Source organism: Oreochromis aureus, linkage group 2, assembly GCF_013358895.1.
Source record: "Oreochromis aureus strain Israel breed Guangdong linkage group 2, ZZ_aureus, whole genome shotgun sequence".
In the NCBI taxonomy this organism is placed as follows: Eukaryota; Metazoa; Chordata; class Actinopteri; order Cichliformes; family Cichlidae; genus Oreochromis; species Oreochromis aureus.
In genome coordinates this window covers 3,020,195-3,039,601 of record NC_052943.1, presented here as the reverse complement: position 1 = coordinate 3,039,601, position 19,407 = coordinate 3,020,195, and the positions used below count along the sequence as shown (strand labels likewise).

At 42.7% G+C, this 19,407-nt stretch overlaps 1 protein-coding gene across 1 annotated transcript; it reads right to left on the bottom strand.

Moving 5' to 3' along the window:
• Positions 1-19: 19 nt before the first annotated feature.
• Positions 20-18,965, bottom strand: LOC116328142 (myotilin-like). Its single transcript, XM_031749858.2, has 11 exons — positions 18,813-18,965; positions 11,551-11,764; positions 10,470-11,428; positions 9,001-9,151; positions 8,695-8,796; positions 8,066-8,103; positions 5,583-5,721; positions 5,269-5,476; positions 4,995-5,160; positions 4,741-4,874; positions 20-2,459 (listed from the first exon to the last, which is right to left on the bottom strand). Exons 3-11 carry the CDS (start codon positions 11,402-11,404, stop codon positions 2,317-2,319), a joined length of 2,016 nt encoding a protein of 671 aa, XP_031605718.1. The 5' UTR covers positions 11,405-11,428; positions 11,551-11,764; positions 18,813-18,965; the 3' UTR covers positions 20-2,316.
• Positions 18,966-19,407: the final 442 nt, after the last annotated feature.

The window sequence follows — 19,407 nt, the reverse complement described above, 5'->3', positions numbered from 1 at the left end:
AAAAATGCAGGAGGCAAAGTCAAGGTCGTGTAGACTTTATTCCTCATTCATCCAGTGATCTGTAGAAGTTCTTCTCACAACAAACAGTAAGGGAGAGTACACACTGCAGTTTAAAATCTCTGAATTTTAACTTAGTCCTGTGCGTTTAAAAGTTTAACTCCATTCGAGCCGCATGCCTTAGTGACCAACTGAAGATCAACTAGCTAAACCAGTGGATAAGACCAGTACAGGACACTGGTGTAAAGTTAGCCTTACTACTTATTGTAACACCTGGGGCTACACTTAAGGCAGAAAATATCCAGACCTCGGCAAACAACCGTCACAGCGAGGCCGTGGCCACACAGAGTTCCACGCCAGATTTTCATTTGCATGCAGAGCCGGCCACAGAATACACGTTTCTATCTTGGTTTCAATGTAAGCACACAAATTAAGCATATCTGATGAATCCATTTGTATAAGGTCACCAAAAGAGAGACTGAGGCTGACATGCTGATACCCGCCTGTACGCTTAACAGGGAAAAAAACATTTTCTCGTCTGGAGTTCAGACGTATCTGCACCGCAGATGTGACCAAGTGTAAACGTTTAAAGTTCAGATTAAAGGTTTCCTCGAGTGCAGAGCACGTTTTGGGTTGAGGTATCAGAATGGCAGCCTGTTCATGTTTGCAGCCTTTTTCCTGCTAAACAAAGTCTCAACACTGATAAATAGCTTCAGTCACATAAACTGTATCAGAACATTTCAACCCGATTAAATTCATACAACAGCAGAGAATCTGATCATTTAAAAAGCGTTACAGACACACCACAGACAGCGTTAATTCAAGGACACACAAAATGATCCTTAGCAGTAATTCACGAGTACAGAACTTTCTCCTCACTGGCAACCTGTCCACGGCGTCCCCACCTCTCACCCTGTGACAGCACAGAAAAGATGGACGTAACTTTTAGCAGGTCTAAAAAGTGGAGCCGACACTTTGCTTTGAAGCTGCATTGTTGTTAAATGGACAGCAGGGGGCGACGATGGTTGCAAAAAGACTTGATTGTATAGAAGCTATGGGGGAAAAATGGCCCTAGGCTTTCTTCTTGTGTGACCTCTGTAAACACTTTCCTGATGACTCAGTCATTAGTTTCAGGTTACACTGAATAATGGAATTACGGTTATTATTAGAGCCAGAAAGGAGGAATGTCCAGGATATTCTCATTGGCTAACGACGCGTCAATCACAAGCATGCGGTGTTCTCAGTTTCACAGTCCGAGTCACCCCTCCCCTATCACATCCTGTTTCAAAACACCAAAGACGGAAACGGCTCGAGGCTTCAGAGGGGACTTTGCTAATCAGTGACGTCACAGTGGCTACGTCCATCTTTTTTTACTGTGTTCCTGTGCCAGCTGGGATAGGTTCAAGCCCCACCGCAACCCCAAGTTGGATAAGTGGTTAAAAACATGGATGGATGGACAGAGGAGTGATAAGCAGACAGCTGTCAGGATTAAAGTGGAGTGAGTGTGATCTGTAGAGGCACTGTGGGATTGTGGGAAGACTTGGTTTTGTTTTCTAATCTCTACCATAGATGAGTTTATCTGAAGGGTGCACTGCAGCACATGCACTGCTGTGCAGAGGATGTTTATCCTCCCCTGTGCACCAGCGTCCAGTTTGTCTGACTCAGCCTGCTCCAATCACAGATTTTACAATAAGACATGGAAAAAACGTAAAATGTGCAAACGTTAAAGAACCTTTTAAATATTCAGTACATGTAGTAACATGTGGCCTGTGTCCTGTCATCATTGCTTGAAATGTGCATTTTGAAAATGGTTTCTGGACTGGAGGAGATTGTGTTGCAGTAATGTGGCTGGGACCAAACCTGACAGCAGGGCAGCCTCTGCCACAACATACCCAGCTCTATTAATACATCCATGACCGAGGAGCCGCATTCTGCTGAGAGCAGCCAGGACGGGCACATGAAGAGACGGAGAGAAACAAAAGCAGAGCAGAGGGACTTACAGGCAACAGACAGACAGACGGACAGAAACAGTATGACAAACAGCAGCACATGGACGAGAACAAGTCCTAAACTCTCCCACAGTTTTCTCCAAGTAAAAAGTCTCCAATGCTGCATCATAATCATTTTACACAAGTGTTGAAAAGATGGCAGATGTGCTTTGCTGTTGCATGAAGCTTAGTGAATGTGTTACTACTGTGAGATGTGCGCGCTGCGATGATTATTAGTCTGCACTCATGTTTCGGCCCTGACGCGACAGTCAGAGGCTCCTCTCTTTACAGTTCTGACATGGTGGTTAGTGGAGGGTGTGAGCGTGTGGGTCTACAGCTCTTCGCTCTCGTACAACGGCGCCGTGTGCTGGGCGGGGCTCTCCACAGTCAGAGCAGGGACGTGGCTCAGAGAGGACAGCAGCTTCAGAGTCTTGGAGCCAGCAGGAGCAGTCTTCATGGCCGGAGTTGCGCGGGCTGGTAGGGGCGGAGAGGCGATGGGTTAATATATTGTTTTGGGTTTTCAGCAAAGTCAGATTGATTATAAATCAAAGTTTAAATAAATCAAGTTTTTAAAGAAAGCAGCGCAACACCTTTCCTGTCCCCGAGAGCAGCATCAAATCCTACTAACACTCAGGGAAAAAAATTCCTCTCATGCCAGGTGTCTGAAAATAACTCTTCTACCCTGCATGCCACAGCACAGCATGGCTCAGAGCCAGATATGTGACCAGCACATATATGCAGGAACAATGGATGCACAGTGTTCACCTCCACAAGCCTGAATGAGACAAACCCACAACACCAACTCATCATATAAAAAAGTGAAGGGAATGTCACCATTAAAATTTGATAATAAAAAAAAACCTTAAACCATCTTCACATAGTAATTCATCACTTAATGTAATTTACCTTTAATATTTTCAAAGCAAACGTTCTACTCTTCAAGCACATAGCTGCAGACTATTTGCATCAACACATTCATTACTGGTACAGAATTAGTTCAGCTAACCTGCACAGATATATGTTGTTATTAACCTTCTAGGACCTGGCGTCCACATATGTGGACATCACATTTTGGGTTGTCTAGACCAAAATACTAAATGCTGCTCTACAAGGGCCTGATATCCACTTACAAGGACGTTTTACTGCCACTGCTCCATTGAAATTTAAAGCAAATGTCATATGTGGATCTAATTTTTCTCAGAACAAAAATCAGGTAATTCTTTGTTTTTACATTAATCAGGTCCCAATCAGCCCAAATAGCAAAGAGAATTTAAAAGTGCTGCCATGAAAGAGTTTGGGTCTTAGGAGGTTAAGCTAAAGTGCATTTAGCATTCCTTTCAGTTCACCATCAGTCTTCCCTGCTGCTGAGCGCTAACTGAATAGTTTTAGTAAAGTTCTTGTAATAATGCACTGTATGAAGACACGACTATGGTATCTATTACTATTCCCACCTTTTTAAAAATATTTTCAACGCTATGATGTAAAAAAACAAACAAACAAACAGGAACAATTTAAAAATGATTAAAGTTAGGATCAGATAACCTCTACTCTTCTGGTCTAAGCCTGCCACATGTTATCAACTGGAACAGACTAAGGTGTCAGATTAAAAACGTTTGGATAAAAACCATCAAATGTTTTTCATTTTAATTAAGATGAATAAATGTGGAAACAGGAGACTGACCTGCCCTGGTGAACGCTGTGCTTTTCAACTGCATTTTCACACACTGAACTCTGTCATCACTGAGCAGCACCCTAACCCTGTGCAATCCACACTTTTCAGTCACATGACCGACTTACCACCTTGGTGGCCAAACATTACTCTTGACAGTCTTCTGTAGTGGACAGTCGGTAAATGCAGGACAAAAGTGTTTCTTTGAAGAGAAACTGAATTTTGGACTCGTTATTCATAATCTCCTCTCCCAGAGAGGCGTCGGTGACATCTACATGCATCTGGAGGAGAATCGCTCACCTCACCTGCTGCCAAGATGAAAGCTTTCAAAGTACAGCAACAAAGGACTGCAGTACTGTTTTTGTCCACCAGGTGGGCAAAGTATATGTGACTTCTGGCCTTTGAAAATTGTTCTCCCCAGGAATGGCATTCAGAGAACAATGAATAAATTAGCATTCTAACTAACACCCACAAAACACTGTAAATTATTAAAGTAAATTCACATTACAGGGTTGGAGTTGGAGTAACCAGGAAACCTAACCAAATGTGATGTTTACAGACTGTATAATGGCATCATACAGGTAAAAATGTGAAAGTGCAGTTTCATGGCTGCCAATTCCACTCCTGCCTCAGCTGACTCCTGGTCTTCACTTCTAAAAACCTCCTGATGAGCTCCAGTTTCTGAGCTGTGGTTCAGAGAAAGTGCTTTAAACTCACTTTCATGTTTGCTGTGTATAGAGGACCTCTCCACAGAGCAGATGGTGTTATGTGAGAAAGCAGAAACCCAATAGCCGTGTTGTATTTGCCTCACAGTTATCGCTCGGAGATTATACCGTATTCCTCGGCAGCGCGGAGCCTCGTGCGTTCATCGAGTTTCCGCTCGATCACATAACGCGCCATTTGTTTGATGAGCTCCCAGAGACAGAGCGGGTTTCATGGAGACACTGGGCACACAGCGTTTTCCATCTGGTGTTTGATTTTACAGCCTGGGCTTCTATGGTAACGAGCAGCCTCTCGTATCTCACTCAGCAGATAGCTGAGGCGGCCTCTCGGAGCTTATTTGCATATGAAAGTGAACACACTTACTTCCTACATCCAGCCTGGCGTTGCATGTGGACATGCCAGCCTCGTTAATGGCAGACAGAGTGTACCAGCCAGCATCTGACTTCATCACCTTCTCTATCAACAAGCACTGGCGGCCTGACCCGTCCTGGTACAGACTGCAGTGAAACAATGAGAGAGACTGTAAAGTTACACATACGGGCCAAAGTGTCACAATCACAGAGTCGATGCCAGGTATCATCACCTGAACGGTGGAGTCTGAACTTTAGTTGACGCACCTCATTCTGTTGGGGTCAATGCGCAGCATGTCTTTATCCTTCTTCCAGAAAAGCTGCGGTGGAGGGGAAGCATCCACTTTGCACTCTAACCTCACCGTGTCGCCCTCTAGAGCTCTGGAGTTCACCATCTTCTTGACAAAGGTAGGAGGACGGAGCACTTCCTGAGCTGCAGAGACGAACAAGGATACATGTGATTAAGTCCTCTCCCACAGTGAGGAGAGAAAGGCGGTATCGTTAAATCAGTCGCCATGACGAAGAGCACAGTAATATTTACCTATTACATTGAACCTCATGGTAAATCTGCTCTCCCCGGCTCGGTTCCTGGCCACACACTCGTACACACCAGCATGATGCACCGTCACAATCTCTATGATGAATGAGTGCATCCCTTTCTCACACACCAGCATCTTATGGTAGTCATCTGGACGAATGGCTTTACCGTCCAGATACCAGGAGACATCAGGTGTTGGGAGGCCTCCCACCTGAAATTAACACATTTTCATGATTCATCGCTAGTGAAAAATAGCTTATTGAACTTAATTTTGTGTGGGTTCCAGTATATGAAGCCTTCAGTCTTAAGAGAGCCACCTTGAAGTCAATCCTACAGAAGCGCCCCTCCTCCACCGTGAGGTCTGGAGGGACCTGCAGGAAGCGAGGCGCGTAACATTTCTCCTGGATAGCCGATCCTTCGTTACCCCTCTCATCTGTGCGCGAGTGGTGCCTCCCCCTGCAGAGGAGATTACTTATAACCTCACTTTCAATGACTGAACTTTACAGGCCACTAGTGACCACACACAGACACACACAAGCAAATGCGTTAACGCCGACTGCTTTTCCGTTTCTGTCCGCTGACATCACAAATATGCCACGAAGAACTCGAGCCTCCTCTAATCCTTACCAGCAGGCAGCTGGGGTTGGGTTGCACAGCGATTAATTGCTCGGCTTTTGTTTTAAATCGAGGCTTTAATGGAGGTAAAGTGTATAATCTCACAGCTTTGTTTTCAATTTTCTCTTGTTTCAGTGATCTGCTATTAGAATGGGATGGTATAAATTTGCATTTGATGCAGCACAGACTCTGCAGATATAAAGTCAGTTTTAGCCAATGAAAAAAATTAACTAAGACAAAAAAGGATGCAGAACAGGTTGAATGGTCAGCTACTATTTGAGCCAGGCACAGTCAGGAATGACTCTAAACCAGGGGTCTGCAACCTTTAACACCCAAAGAGCCATTTGGACCCGGTTTCCATGCAAAAGAAAACACTGGGAGCCGCAAATACTTTTTGACATCTAAAATGAAGATAACACTGTATATATTGTTTTTTACCTTTGTGCTTTGTGTAAACAACTAAAGTAAGTAAGTAAAGTTTATTTATTAAGCGCTTTTCACAGACAGGCAGTCACAAAGCGCTGTACACAAAGATTAAAATAAACAATACAATCAATAGACATTATACACAATGTAAAAGATCAAATGTAAATAATGTAAAGAATATAAAATACGTAGATCAACAAAAGGCTTGTTTGAACAGAAAAGTTTTTAACTGCTTTTTAAAAGAATCCACAGAGAAACTAAGGTGTGTTGCTTATGTAATCCATGAAGTGCTACAGAGAAAATTACATTTTATTTATGTAATTAACACATTTTGAACTCTTAAAGAAATATAACAAAAGCAAAGACACCCAGCTGAACTAAAATGATCCATGTAGCAAACAAAAACCACTGAGAGCCGCCTCCCTCACAACAGTTTTTTTTCCAATTAAAAAGGAACTGAAAAAAAAAGCACTATGCCGCTAAAAAAATAGATATTTGCAAAATTCTGCCTAAATATGTATTTTACCTGGTTAATGTGTGTGGCGGGGCGTGGTCTGCAGTGCTGCTGCATGGGAATCGGACGCACCTGAGCGGCACCCGCAATCGCGCCTCGCCGCGTCTGTGCTCTCTCTGCTGTTGTTGGTGTGTGTCGGGCTGTGAGCTGAAAAGCTACAGCCGGCTGTATGCGTACAGCAACCGTGTGTGAAAAGTGGTCATTAAAGAGATGCTGAAAAGCGCGTTCATGGAAACATCGTCAAGTCCGCCGTGATTTGTTTACAATGAGACTTCTGCTCCTGAACCTCTGCACACAGCGTCTGCAAATCGGGGCTGTACGAAGTCACTTTCATCTTTACGCAGGACTGTAAGCTGTCATCTGTGAGGTGTGAGCGGTGTTTGTTTTTAACATAGTTCACGGTTGAGAACAGCTGCCGACATAATGTGGATCCGAAGATCCATAATTGGCCTACCTGGGGTCGAAAGTCTCGATAAATGCACGGCGTTTCAGCGGGTACACCGGCTTCCGCGAGTGTGACGCTTATTGTGAGCAATGAAATAATAAAATATAATTGTATTTTTATATTTCAAAATCACAATAATCTTCCAATTTAGAACTACAAGTTAAAAAAGCACTAATATAAATAAAATACACTTCAGATAAATACTTCTAATTTATTTTCCCAAACCACCCGGAGCCGCAGTATAAGGACAAAGGAGCCGCGGGTTGCCAACTCCTGCTCTAAACTGTCTAAACTGAACCCTTGATGCCCCAACATCCCTCACTGTGCAACCTAAGTCATCCCCTCCAAGGAAGCATATGATATTATTAAAGAAAGACCAGGTCTTTGTGGAAAACTATAAAAATTAAACATATTTAGCTTGGGCAGCCAATGTTTCTTTCCAGCAGGTTAATAACAACAACAGCGATAATGACACCGTGATCAGGGATGTTACACACCTACAGCAGCACCAGAGAGGTGGAAATGCAGACAGTGAGCTCAGGTAAAGTGAAAGATAACTGCCAACTATAATAAGCATTACCTACATTGCCTATAAACCTATGGGGGCAAAAAGCTGAGAGTGTTGATGATCCCTGCAGCAAGCAGACAGATTAAAAAATATCAAATCTACTTATAAATAACTGCCAATTTATTTTATTAATTTTTTTAGCCTGCAGATGAAAACAAGTGCACAGATGCTGGATAAACATTAAATGAAACCTGGGTTAATTATTCTGTGCAAATGTAGAAGTTGTATTTACCATAGTCCACCTGTGTGTCTTCCTTCTGGTGAATCTGGCTGTAACAGAAAGCAGACTGAGATAAACTGACACAATCACACTGTAAGTTTCAGCTCTGAAAACTAGCTCATACAGGTCAACAGGAACGACAGCAGGGTAACTGTGTGTGTGTGTGTGCTGACACAATGGTGCTGTTGTCACTGCTGAAAGAGGTTCATTCCCAGAAAGCAAGCTCGAAAAAGCTGCTGACAACCTGGTTGGCTTGAGAGGATGATGTGTGTGAGAGAGAGAATAGATGGTGCAAAGCCCTGTGAGCAACACACACACACACACACACACACACACACACACAGTGACGTGGTCAAAATGGCAGTGTGAAGCCGCTCGCTGTGGCTGCTGATTATACTGCTGCGCTTTCTCAACCTCGACCTTGGGAGCCCATCAGGAGGCCCTGAGAGGGAAACTGGCTCCCTGCTCTGCTATTCAAACCCAAATGACTGTATTAATGCGAGGTCTTCACTTAATGGCTAAATGAAAGCTAATGGGTTTTGGAACAGGGCCAGCATGAACGTCAGCCCTGCAGCACACTCTGAAACGCTCTCTTGAGATTGGAAATTTCTTCATAATAACAGAGAAAGTCAAAGCTGTACCTGGTCGAGTTGTGAGTCTGAAAGATTGTCTTGGTCAAACACGTAGTTAGTGTTGTCTGGACCCAACAGCCTACGAGCCATGCGCTCCTCGTAAGACAGCTTCTGTAAAAATGAAGCTTCATGTTGGTAAATTTTAATTGATTACATCATTTTTAACCAACACACAGAAAATGGGTCACTGATATTTCTGGCAAACTACTGTACTGCGTTCTCTTCAAACAGACATGGTATGTGTGTGTGTGTGTGTGTGTGTGTGTGTGTGTGTGGGTGGGTGGGTGGGTGGGGTGGTGGAGGAGGGGGGCACACCTGGCTGTTTCTCCTCCTGGCTTCCTTTGAGCGAAGCTTCTTTTCCAGGTCCTGAATCAGAGCGTCTTTGGAGCCTTGAATGTCTTCATCTGTGGAGCGGGCGGAGGACGGTCGAGGAGCTATAGCCTTCTTCAGTATGGGTTTGGGAAGGCTGTGAAGTAGAAAGGAAGGAGGGAGAGAACTGAACCCTTCTCCTTACTGCCTGTGTCCTCCTACTCTACTTTATTTCTTTTTTCTTATATATAAAAGAAGGCACAAATGTGTGCACTGAAAGGATTATATGCCACAGATTCTGAGGACTCCAATGCGTACTTACTACAATAAATATTACAATAATAAAAATGACCAAAGTTTCAAATACTGTGAGCTACAAGCTTAGGCTTCAGACTGCGATGTTTCTTTTTCTTGACTTTTCACATCGTATAAGAGTGGATATTCTTCTTATGGTCATCTTATGCACACAGCTCGGGCCGTGAACAGCTCCCGCCTCCTGTTGGTCAAATCTTTTGTTTGTACAGGCAGCCAATAACAGGAAAGCTGGATTATATTTAGGGGAGAAAGAGAGCTAAATAGCTTTAAGACAATGGTTGGACTGAGTGCCCATTATAAAATAAAGATTACTTTGAGTTCAGTAATTAAAAATACGGAGATGGAAATAAGTAGAATCTCCTTTAACTGATTTCACAGGACTGCACAGTCCTGTCAAAACTCCATGGCTGATTAAAAGTTATTCTAAACTCTGAACAGATGTCGGGTTCATCGAAGTGTGTACACTCGGGCAGCCATCTATTAGGTACAGCTATCCATCCATCTTCTTCTCCGGGGCCGGGTCGCGGGGGCAGCAGCCTAAGCAAAGAAGCCTAGACCTCCCTCTCCACAGCCATCTCCTCCAGCTTGTCCGGGGGAACACCAAGGCGTTCCCAGGCAGGCCAAGAGACATAATCTTTCCAGCGTGTCCTGGGTCTGCCCCGGGGCCTCCTCCTAGTGGGACATGCCCGGAACAACTCGCCCAGGAAGCATCCTCGTCAGATGCCCGAACCACCTCAACTGGCTCCTTCCTATGTGAAGGAGCAGCGGCTCTACTCTGAGCCTCTCCTGGATGACTGAACTTCTCAAACTGTCTCTAAGGGAGAGGCCAGCCACCCTTTGAAGGAAGCCCATTTCCGCCGCTTGTATCCATGATATCATTCTTTCGGTCACTACCCACAGCTCGTGACCATAGGTGAGGGTAGGGACGTAGATCGACCGGTACAGCTAGCAAAAACCAACAGAGCCTGGGATAAATTCTTCCTTCATGAAGTTTTTGTTTAAACTTTCTGACAGAAATCTTTAAATTTTATCATCAGTTTGGAGACTGTAGTTTGTCTGTGTTTTGGTTTATTTTCACTGTCAAAATATCAGAAACTGAATTTGTACCAACTGTAATAATGTGCATGCCAAATTGTAAACTGAGGTATCGAGCAACTCACGTGCTTGGCGTCCCCTTATAGCTGGCAGGTAAGGAGACCACGGCAGGCTGTACACTGTTCTGGGTGCTGGGAGTGAAAGGCTGCTGTGGGACACAGGAGGGTGAGGAGGAAGAAGAGAGAGGGGAGCGTGGGAGGGAAGGAGACACTGCCAGAGGTTGTTGAGGGAGAGCAGATGAAGAAGAGGAGGTTCTCATAGGGAGGAGAGGGCTCGAGGGTGCGAGTGGGGAGCGGGAGGGGGAGGTGTAGGAGAGGGGACGGTTGGTGTTAGGAGACAGTTTGGAGGAGGACTGGGAGGGTAACACTGAGCAGAGGTAAGCAGCAGAGGCCGACATGCTGTCCTGGTTAGCAGGTAAGGTGGCGCTGCCAAGGCCAGTAGCACTGGGGACACTAGGGGTGAGGGTGATGGTAGAGCGCATGGTGGTGCGGGGGAGAGATGAGGATGGGAAAGATGAGGAGGTGGGAGAGTTACTGAGCATAGGGCCGGTGGAGGAAAGAGCAGGTGCAGCAGAGGAAGCCGGGGTGGAGACAGGGGAGCTGAGGCTGGATGAAGACGGAGAACTCTTGGCTGTTCCGTTGGCCTGGATGTGGATCTGTGGCGGTGCGGCTGACTGGTATTGGTCCTGACTGAGGCTCAGTGACTGAAACTGTGACTGGGTCTCTGACAAGGACTTTGACGCTGACTGAGAAAATGACTGACTTTGTGTGGACATGGCTTTAGTTTGACTTTGCGTCTCCAGGACATTTGGACTTTTCTGGGCACTGCTGAGGTTCTGCTGGGAGTTGTTTTGGTTTTCCTGGGCTTCCTTCAGCACGCTGTCGTAGCTAGGTGCCTGGAAGGCCGGCTGAGACTGAATAAAATGCCTCGGTCGCTCATAGTTGAAGGCACTGGGAGGGAACGTGCTGGGAGTGAAAGTAGGCAGGTCGGACAGGTTCATGTTGTTGCCTCCTGACTGGGAGGACTGGAAGGAAGAGGAAACCCAAATTTACACCCTGAAATAAGACTGGATCATGCAACGTCTCAGTGCAATGATTAAATAAAAAATTCTGAGCTTTTTACATTTGACAACAGAAATACTCTTACTGTGAAACTGAGCTTGCTTGGGGTGAACAGTTTGGGCGCCTGGGCTTTCTCCTTGACTTCTGCTGGTGGTGAGGGTGGTGGGGTTGGGCTAGACGTACAAGCTTGGAAGATAACCTCTGGGGATCTCTGGCCCTCTGAGCTCAGGGCAATCTCCTCCTCGCTCCGCCCAAAGATTTCTTCAGAGTATTGATTGGCTGGCTGAGGCTCAGGGAAACTGCCATAAAGACAAGTGTGTTAGCTTTAGATTTAAAATATATTACTACAAGTCACGTAAAATTAAAAGATTTTTTTCTCAATAACCCCCCGATCTTTCCACGTCCTTCGTTTACCAACTTCTGGCTCCAAAATGTGGAGTCTGGTGTTGTATACATTTTACGGGATACAGTTTACCACAGCCATACAGTCATTTGAGGTGGGAGGGATGTCTTTGAAGTAGTGAGTGAAATACTCAGGTTTGCGATCCATATGATAAAAAGTATATTTGTATTCTTTAAAAAAAATAAAGAAATAAAAGATTACAGTATGTTTCAAAATGACTGAAACTGTTCAAGTGGGGCTGTTTAATGAAGGTAACAGACATACTCCCATTTCAGCCCACTCGCTGGTTTTCTTCCTGTAATACCGAGCCTGGCTCGACCTCTATTTTTCTACTAGGAAAGAATGTTGTTCCCATGGCTACCACGAAGTCTGGGCTACGCAGGAGCAGTAATGACAATAGCAGTCTCCCTCTCTTTACACGCTCTCACACACTTCCTTGCATCCACACACTTGTTCTGCACTTCTCCTGGGGGCACAAGATGACCAGCCAGCATCAGCTGACCCAGAGTCTAAAACCTTGGATCTGAATCAACTGTCTGATAGATGCTTACTGGGAGATTCTGAAGCTGTATGTGGCCTGAATGGAGGGACGCATGTTAGACTTAGCGTTGTAAACACAAAAGACAAGTATAAAGCGTTCTGTAAGTGGAGGTGTGTGTAATCTGTGGCCTATTCTTACCAAATTTCTCTGAGGTTTGCAAAAGAGTTTATTTAAATTTGTGACGAGGATATGAAACTGTCTTTGAAAAATGGTCAACCTTGCAATCATTTTTAGAGGATGATGAAAACAATAAAAAAAGGAACTGGATGGCTTTCATTTTATTTTTAATCTGAATTCATAAATCATAAAATCCATTTTTTAAAGAAATGTGCCCTAGATATATGCGATCAGGACTTTTTACAGGTGAAAACTGAATGTGTCAATGATCTTCAATGATGAGTGTGTGTATACTATATCTGTGATGAGTAAATATTAGCAGATAACTCTGAATATGCACATTTCAGTCATTTAACTGTTGTGTTTTAGGTTAGCATAATTGGATTGAGGATTTAAAGATCAGTGATGAGAATGTTCCTTCTACCCAAGTGGTTGGTTTATAGTAGAGATGGCACGATACCACTTTTTTTATGTCCGATACCGATATCATAAATTTGGATATCTGCCGATACCGATATGAATCCAATATAGTGTTTTTTAATCAATAAAACTGTTTTTTTTTTATATCTTGCTGCTTTTTGTATAAGTTCATACTCAAGTAAAAACAAACAAACAAACAAACAAACAAACAAACAAAAAAAACACTAAAGCTATTCTGTTATACCTGTATGCAAAAACTACACTGCACTCAAAATATTTCATAGTTCAGCAAAACTGATCAATCTAATAAACTTAAACCTACTCCATCCTCCCTGTTCTGGTATTTTAAAGAGTAAGCAACCTAACTAATAGTGTTCTAAAACTCCCAGCAAAAAAATAAAAAATAGGGAACCCCCCCCACCCTCCACCTCGTGATGCTTAATCGATGTAATCAACTTTAATTTGATGCAGTGTGAAAAAAAATGCACAGAAATCAATTATTTTTCAATAATAATTAAATAGATTCAACATCTTTCTTCAACAGAATTGCAGACTGCACAGATGGTACTTTCCCAAAGGGAAAAAGTACTATAGCTTACTAGGGTATATAGACTTAAGAGTTACTATATACAGTAATGGACTTCTATACATTTTACATCAGATTAAAACTTTGGGTGTAAGATTCGGATAATTATTTATTAAAAGCTAGACATTTTAAATGAGAATAAGAAAGAAAAGTATGTCTTTGTGCCCCTTTTCCTGTTCATGCCCTATCGGCCCCCTGGCTAAACTTTGCTAGATCCGCCCCTGCACAGTTACCAGCCGTCAGCTACGTAGAAAAGGATCCTGGTGTAGAAAGTAATATTAAATACTTTCTAACAACAGCTTATCAAGCTTAAACGTGCTGCTGTTGTTTATCCGCTGGTTTCCTCTTTCTGGCGTGAAGTGGGCGATAAACAAACAAGAGAGACGGACTCGCGACAGAAAAGCCGATCAGCTGATCATTGATCAGTTTCATGATTGAAGTAGCAGCAGGAGAGGGAGAGAGGCAGTCGCTCCATATATCGGTTGTTAAGCTTAACATTTAGAGATGAACTTACACACTTGCTTTACTTCTCTCTGGGATAACTTCCTCGGAGATGAAATGCCGGTTTGGTAGCGAGGCTACAAATACACACAGCCGCTCTATCATGTGAGCATACTGCTGCGACGTGCTATGGTTATGAGCCGAGTTACGCCGTGTAGCAAGCTTTTTGAGGTGCTTTTTTGATATTTAATGGATCGGATTACATTTTTTATTTCCCTCCGATATCCGATCCAGTAATTTACGTCAGTATCGAACCGATACCGATACGTAATATCGGATCGGTCCATCTCTAGTTTATAGCTTTGGACAGTATTGTGTTATCTGAGGGGGTTTCAAAATTCTTACAGCTTGAGTTTCAATCTATAAGTAAGAACCAAAATAACTACAGTTTGGGAATATTTTGCATGTTTTTAACAGACATGGATGCATCTGTGTGGACTTCCTGCCTCTAAAAAGTAGAGTTTGACTGATCCAGGACTTTTTAAGACAAGTACTGATATTTGGGGATTTAAAAATCTGATATAGACCAATCAGACATTTGTTATGTGTAGTTACTCTGTTGCGCTCTGCTCAGATCAGCTGGCTGTTTGTCTCATTACAAACTCTTACAAAGTGCCTTCTGATGAACAAACTCATCACACAGTTGAAGGTAGAGCAGGGCGATATGGCCAAAAATATATATCACGATATACATTTGAAAATTTGCAATAACGATATAACTGACGATATAATTTCTGCGAGACAAAATACAACCCCACAACTTTACTAGCGCAAAAAAAAAAACCCCATCCATTTATTTTCACTTAAACAAGCAGCTGTTTTTTATGTGCATTAAAGCTATATAAAAATTTAACAGTGCAAATGCAAATTCCTTGCTGAAAGTTTAACCAAAAGGCATTTCCAGTAGAAATGGGCTGACTTATCATGAGCATAACCCTGTATAATATCCACTGAAGTTAAAAAGAGGTGCTTTGCAACATTAGATTGCAGTGTGCCAAATAAAAAAGTCAAATACGTATTTTTCGGACCATAAGGTGCACGGGATTATAAGACACATTAAGCGAAACAAAACAGTCAGATAAGTCAAACTTTATTCAACTCATTCTTCTTGCTTCCTCCACTTCTGTACCATTGATTCATTAATGCTGTATTCTATCACAGCTGCTCTATTCCCATGTTGTTGCAGTATATTAATGACTAACCTCGTATTGCGGATGGATTATCTCAGTTGTTCTCCTGACTGAAGTTTGGTCCGTTTACAGCATCCTGCCATGCGATTGCATTTGTCCCTAACCATCAGGAACCCTCACGTTAACTTTTATCGAGTGGAAAAGTGTTAGCGTTCATCCTGCAGCTTCACTGTTTATGTTATGCTAACATAGCTGTGTGGCTATTGATCACGTAGCACATCATTATATACCAGCTAGCCCAACTTCAGTAACCCTACAAACGTCACTGCTGTTTAGTTTTCTGTCTTCATTTATGTCGGAAGTGATAGCAGAGCTGTACGTTTTAAATTTTTCAGAAATCTCTCAGTCAGAACATGCTATATCATGTTTAGGTAACTAGCGAAACTAGCGAGCTAACTACCGCTAACTTCCTGCTAACTTCTAACTCCGTTAAATGTAATAAATTCTGTTTTCATGGATGCCTGGATGTTAAACTTCAGCATTGCTGCTTTACCAGGTGTGACTATGATCGGTTTACTAAAGATGAAAGAATTTAGACAGTGTTTAACTCTCAGTGATGCCACAGTGTTTGTTTGACTTTGGGACCTGAAGCGGACGGAGTTTAGGACCCAGATTACTCCCAGATTTACGAGCACCTTAGTCCGACAAATACGGCAATAATGATGGCCCGCTTGCATGTTCTACAAAAAAAATGTGCTTTGTTGTGTATCTGACGGACAAACACCAAACCAGTTCCACATCACTGAAGTTGCACCATTTTTACCGCCATATTTCATTTTCTTATCGTTGCCTAACATTGTACCGGTATTACCGTGAACGGTATAGTATGGCCCAGCCCTAGTTGAAGGTTGCTTCTCCCATTTCTTCCCATTTAAATTTCCATTTATTGGCAGTTATAAATGCAAACACCAGCAGATCAGTAAACAGCGCACACATTGTAACACTTTAAATTGCCAGTTTGCCATCACCTCTGCTCAGCACACTTATGGGTTTGTTTCCGTTGCAAAAGCAAACCCTGTTTAACCTTTCTCAGTTTAAGACACATACAGTTAAATAGAATTTTAAGTATAGACTGCTGTAAAAGCGTTAGTGTGTCTATCATCCATGTAACATGTATATGAAATCCAGTCACGTAAAAAATGCAGTGTCAGGAGCTGTCAGGCCTTAAATGTGCAACACTGTAGCTTACTGCCGCAAAATACAAAAACAAAAAAAACACGTTCTACAAGCTTCATAATAAACTTTGTGAACTGCATTCATGATTATTCCATCTGGCTCAGAAGAACTGAAACAGTCATAACTCTGTCATAAAAAGAAAGTGCTGAACAAAGTCATGATCCAGTCTTTAAATCATGACTCGGGCATAAAGCTGATTTCTTTGCAGCTTTGAACAGAGATTATATGTGTTTTTCAGCACCGCCTGTCCCCCGTACACTTTTGTGTACACAGCTGAAATTTTCTAGGAAAAAAACAATACAACATTCTTTTTTAAAAAGCTAATGCTTTTCAGCAAATGCCCATGTACTGCATTGCATGGTCTTGTTAAATATCCTAAAGTCACTGTACAAAGAAATCAGCTGATTATGATGAATTTTTCTCAGATCTGATTGGTTAATTCCTCATATCCACACAAATACTGTCATATACCTACAAGCCTGGTGAAATATGAGGAAGGCCTGAAAAAACAGACCCTGCTCAGGCCGACTGGTTAAACGCTCATGCTTTGTGTAAGTGGATATTAACCTGCCAGAGGCTCAGTTAATTAATGACAGTGCATTCAATGTGTTGATCCATGCGTGGGGTTTTTTGTGTGTGCTTTAAATGCTACTGTCTGAACACATGATGTATGTGCCCATGTGTGTCTGTGATCCAATCCTGTGAAAGTGTGTGTGTTTGTGTGATTAAGTGGGCAAAGCTATATTAATCTTGGTATTCGGACATCGGCTGGCAGGTGCAGACACTTTACTGGTGACCCAACCCGTTTAACGCGCGCACACACACGCCCACAAAAAGACATGCATGGAACATCACTGACTGCAACATAGTAACGATATAATATGAATGTATTCTTTGATTCTATCATTTCCCATTTTCCCTTTATATCTTGGTAACAGCCATGGAACTTGGGGTGGGGCTGGGGGTGAGTGGTTGTGGGTACTTAATCAATAAAAGAAAAAAGGAAGAAAATGGAAAACAAAGTCACTCCTAGATGTGCCAGCTGGGTCACACAAAGTGTCTCAAAGAAAACAAACCCATTGATTTTCAGATTTTAAAGTGCTCTTTACCCGGCCATAATAAGCACACTGCACCATCATTTATCTGGGCTGTTATTTTTACTGTAGGGAAAAACCAACAGATGCCTCGCGAGCCTCAGATAATTTCCTCTTCCTAATCAAATAATTTAATAGATAATCAGATAAACTTGATGGCGGCCAAAGAACCTCAACTTGACCTTAATTGCCAAACTGCTGCCAACAGTTTCTGAACAACTGTTGTTGTGTGTAACACAGAGTAAGGCCAGGGAGAGGGGGGTTTCTGAAGGACACCAACGCCATGTCTGCTCTTCACATTACAGATGAGATCATAGCTCTGGACGCTCATATAGACTGGACAGCCAAACATACTTCACACCGTCAAACACTCGCTCTAGCTGAATGTGAACCAAATAATGAGGACAATCAAAGAAACATACTAAAAAAAACAACTCACTGAACAGCATCAGTGATGTAATTTTATTCTGCAGCCTATTACTAAACTTATATATTATATATATTTTACTGAGAATGTATTTGTGGTTCATGATCCAAAACCTGGGTCTCTGCTTAAACCCATCATTGTAACACATCAGAATGGAGAAGTCTTCCTCTGGATGGAATTTACACACACACACACACACACACACACACACACACACACACATATATATATATATATATATATATATATATATATATATATATATATATATATACACACACACACATGTGCCAAAAAAAAGTACATGCCCACAAATATCGGTGTAGTGCAAAACCAGATGATCAGTAGCTGGAGAAATGCTGCTGGTGGCTTGAAGAGCAGAGTTACCACTATACTGATGAGCTCATACCCCATTCTGAGGTACCCCTTGGCCCGAGCGGGGACTGTGCTCACCAAACACAACTAAACAGCAAAATAAAGCCACATATTTATGGTATACACAGAAAGGAGAGCCTGAAGGAACTCCAGAAAAGCGATGAATGACCGTTTCGCACTTGACGGTGTCGTAAATGTCTTAATTGGCTTAATTTCAGTTATGACGTCTACCCCACGACCTGGGTCAAACGGCTCCAACCAAATGACACCGACCCCCTAAATAGCCCAAAGTTCACTTTCCAAGCGCTCTAAACATAGTTTGACCTTTTAAGGAGGACATAGCATATCAGGTTTCCACGATATAAACAAGGAAGGAAAATTATCCTGTTGGAAGATTAAAAAGCGGCGACAGTACGGAGTTAAACGAGCTGGAGTCCAAACAGCCAAAGTTACCAGCAGGTTGTAAAAACACGCGTATTGCCGCTACCGGTACAGACACATGCGGGGGCTTTCTTACCTCGGTAAACGTTTCGACACCACTGTCCTTAAACCTGAGAGAGGACTCAGGGAAGCGGGAGGAGCGCGACCCCCGAAACTCCACCGAGGAGAAGAAGCGCGAGGCAGGACTGCAACAGGTGACACCGCGCGCTCACGAGCAGCACGCGGAGTGACGTGACCGCGCACGTCTAGCAGATTGGTTTAGTTTTTCCGAAAGCTCAGCATCGTTACGTGTAGTACACACACATGTTATTTCTATTTACTGCGTGAATTTAAATCTTTTTTCCCTCTAAAGTAGAAATTGTTTTCCGATTAATTATCAATCATACTTCTGGCTTGTTCTTAGGAGTATGGAGTATCGACTGTACGGTATCAGGTGAGAGATAATCCAATAATACAGCGGCCTCATCTGGATAAAACGTGGAACTGCAACTGCGTAAAGGAAATACCCAATAGCAAACAGTATAAAAAAACAAACTAAATTTCGTAAATAAAAAAGGGTTGTTTTTTTTTTATAGAAAACTGGGATATATAGTCATACACATTGAATAGTGCCATAAAAACACAAATATATCAGTGTACATAAACAGTGACATCACAGTTATGTAATATTT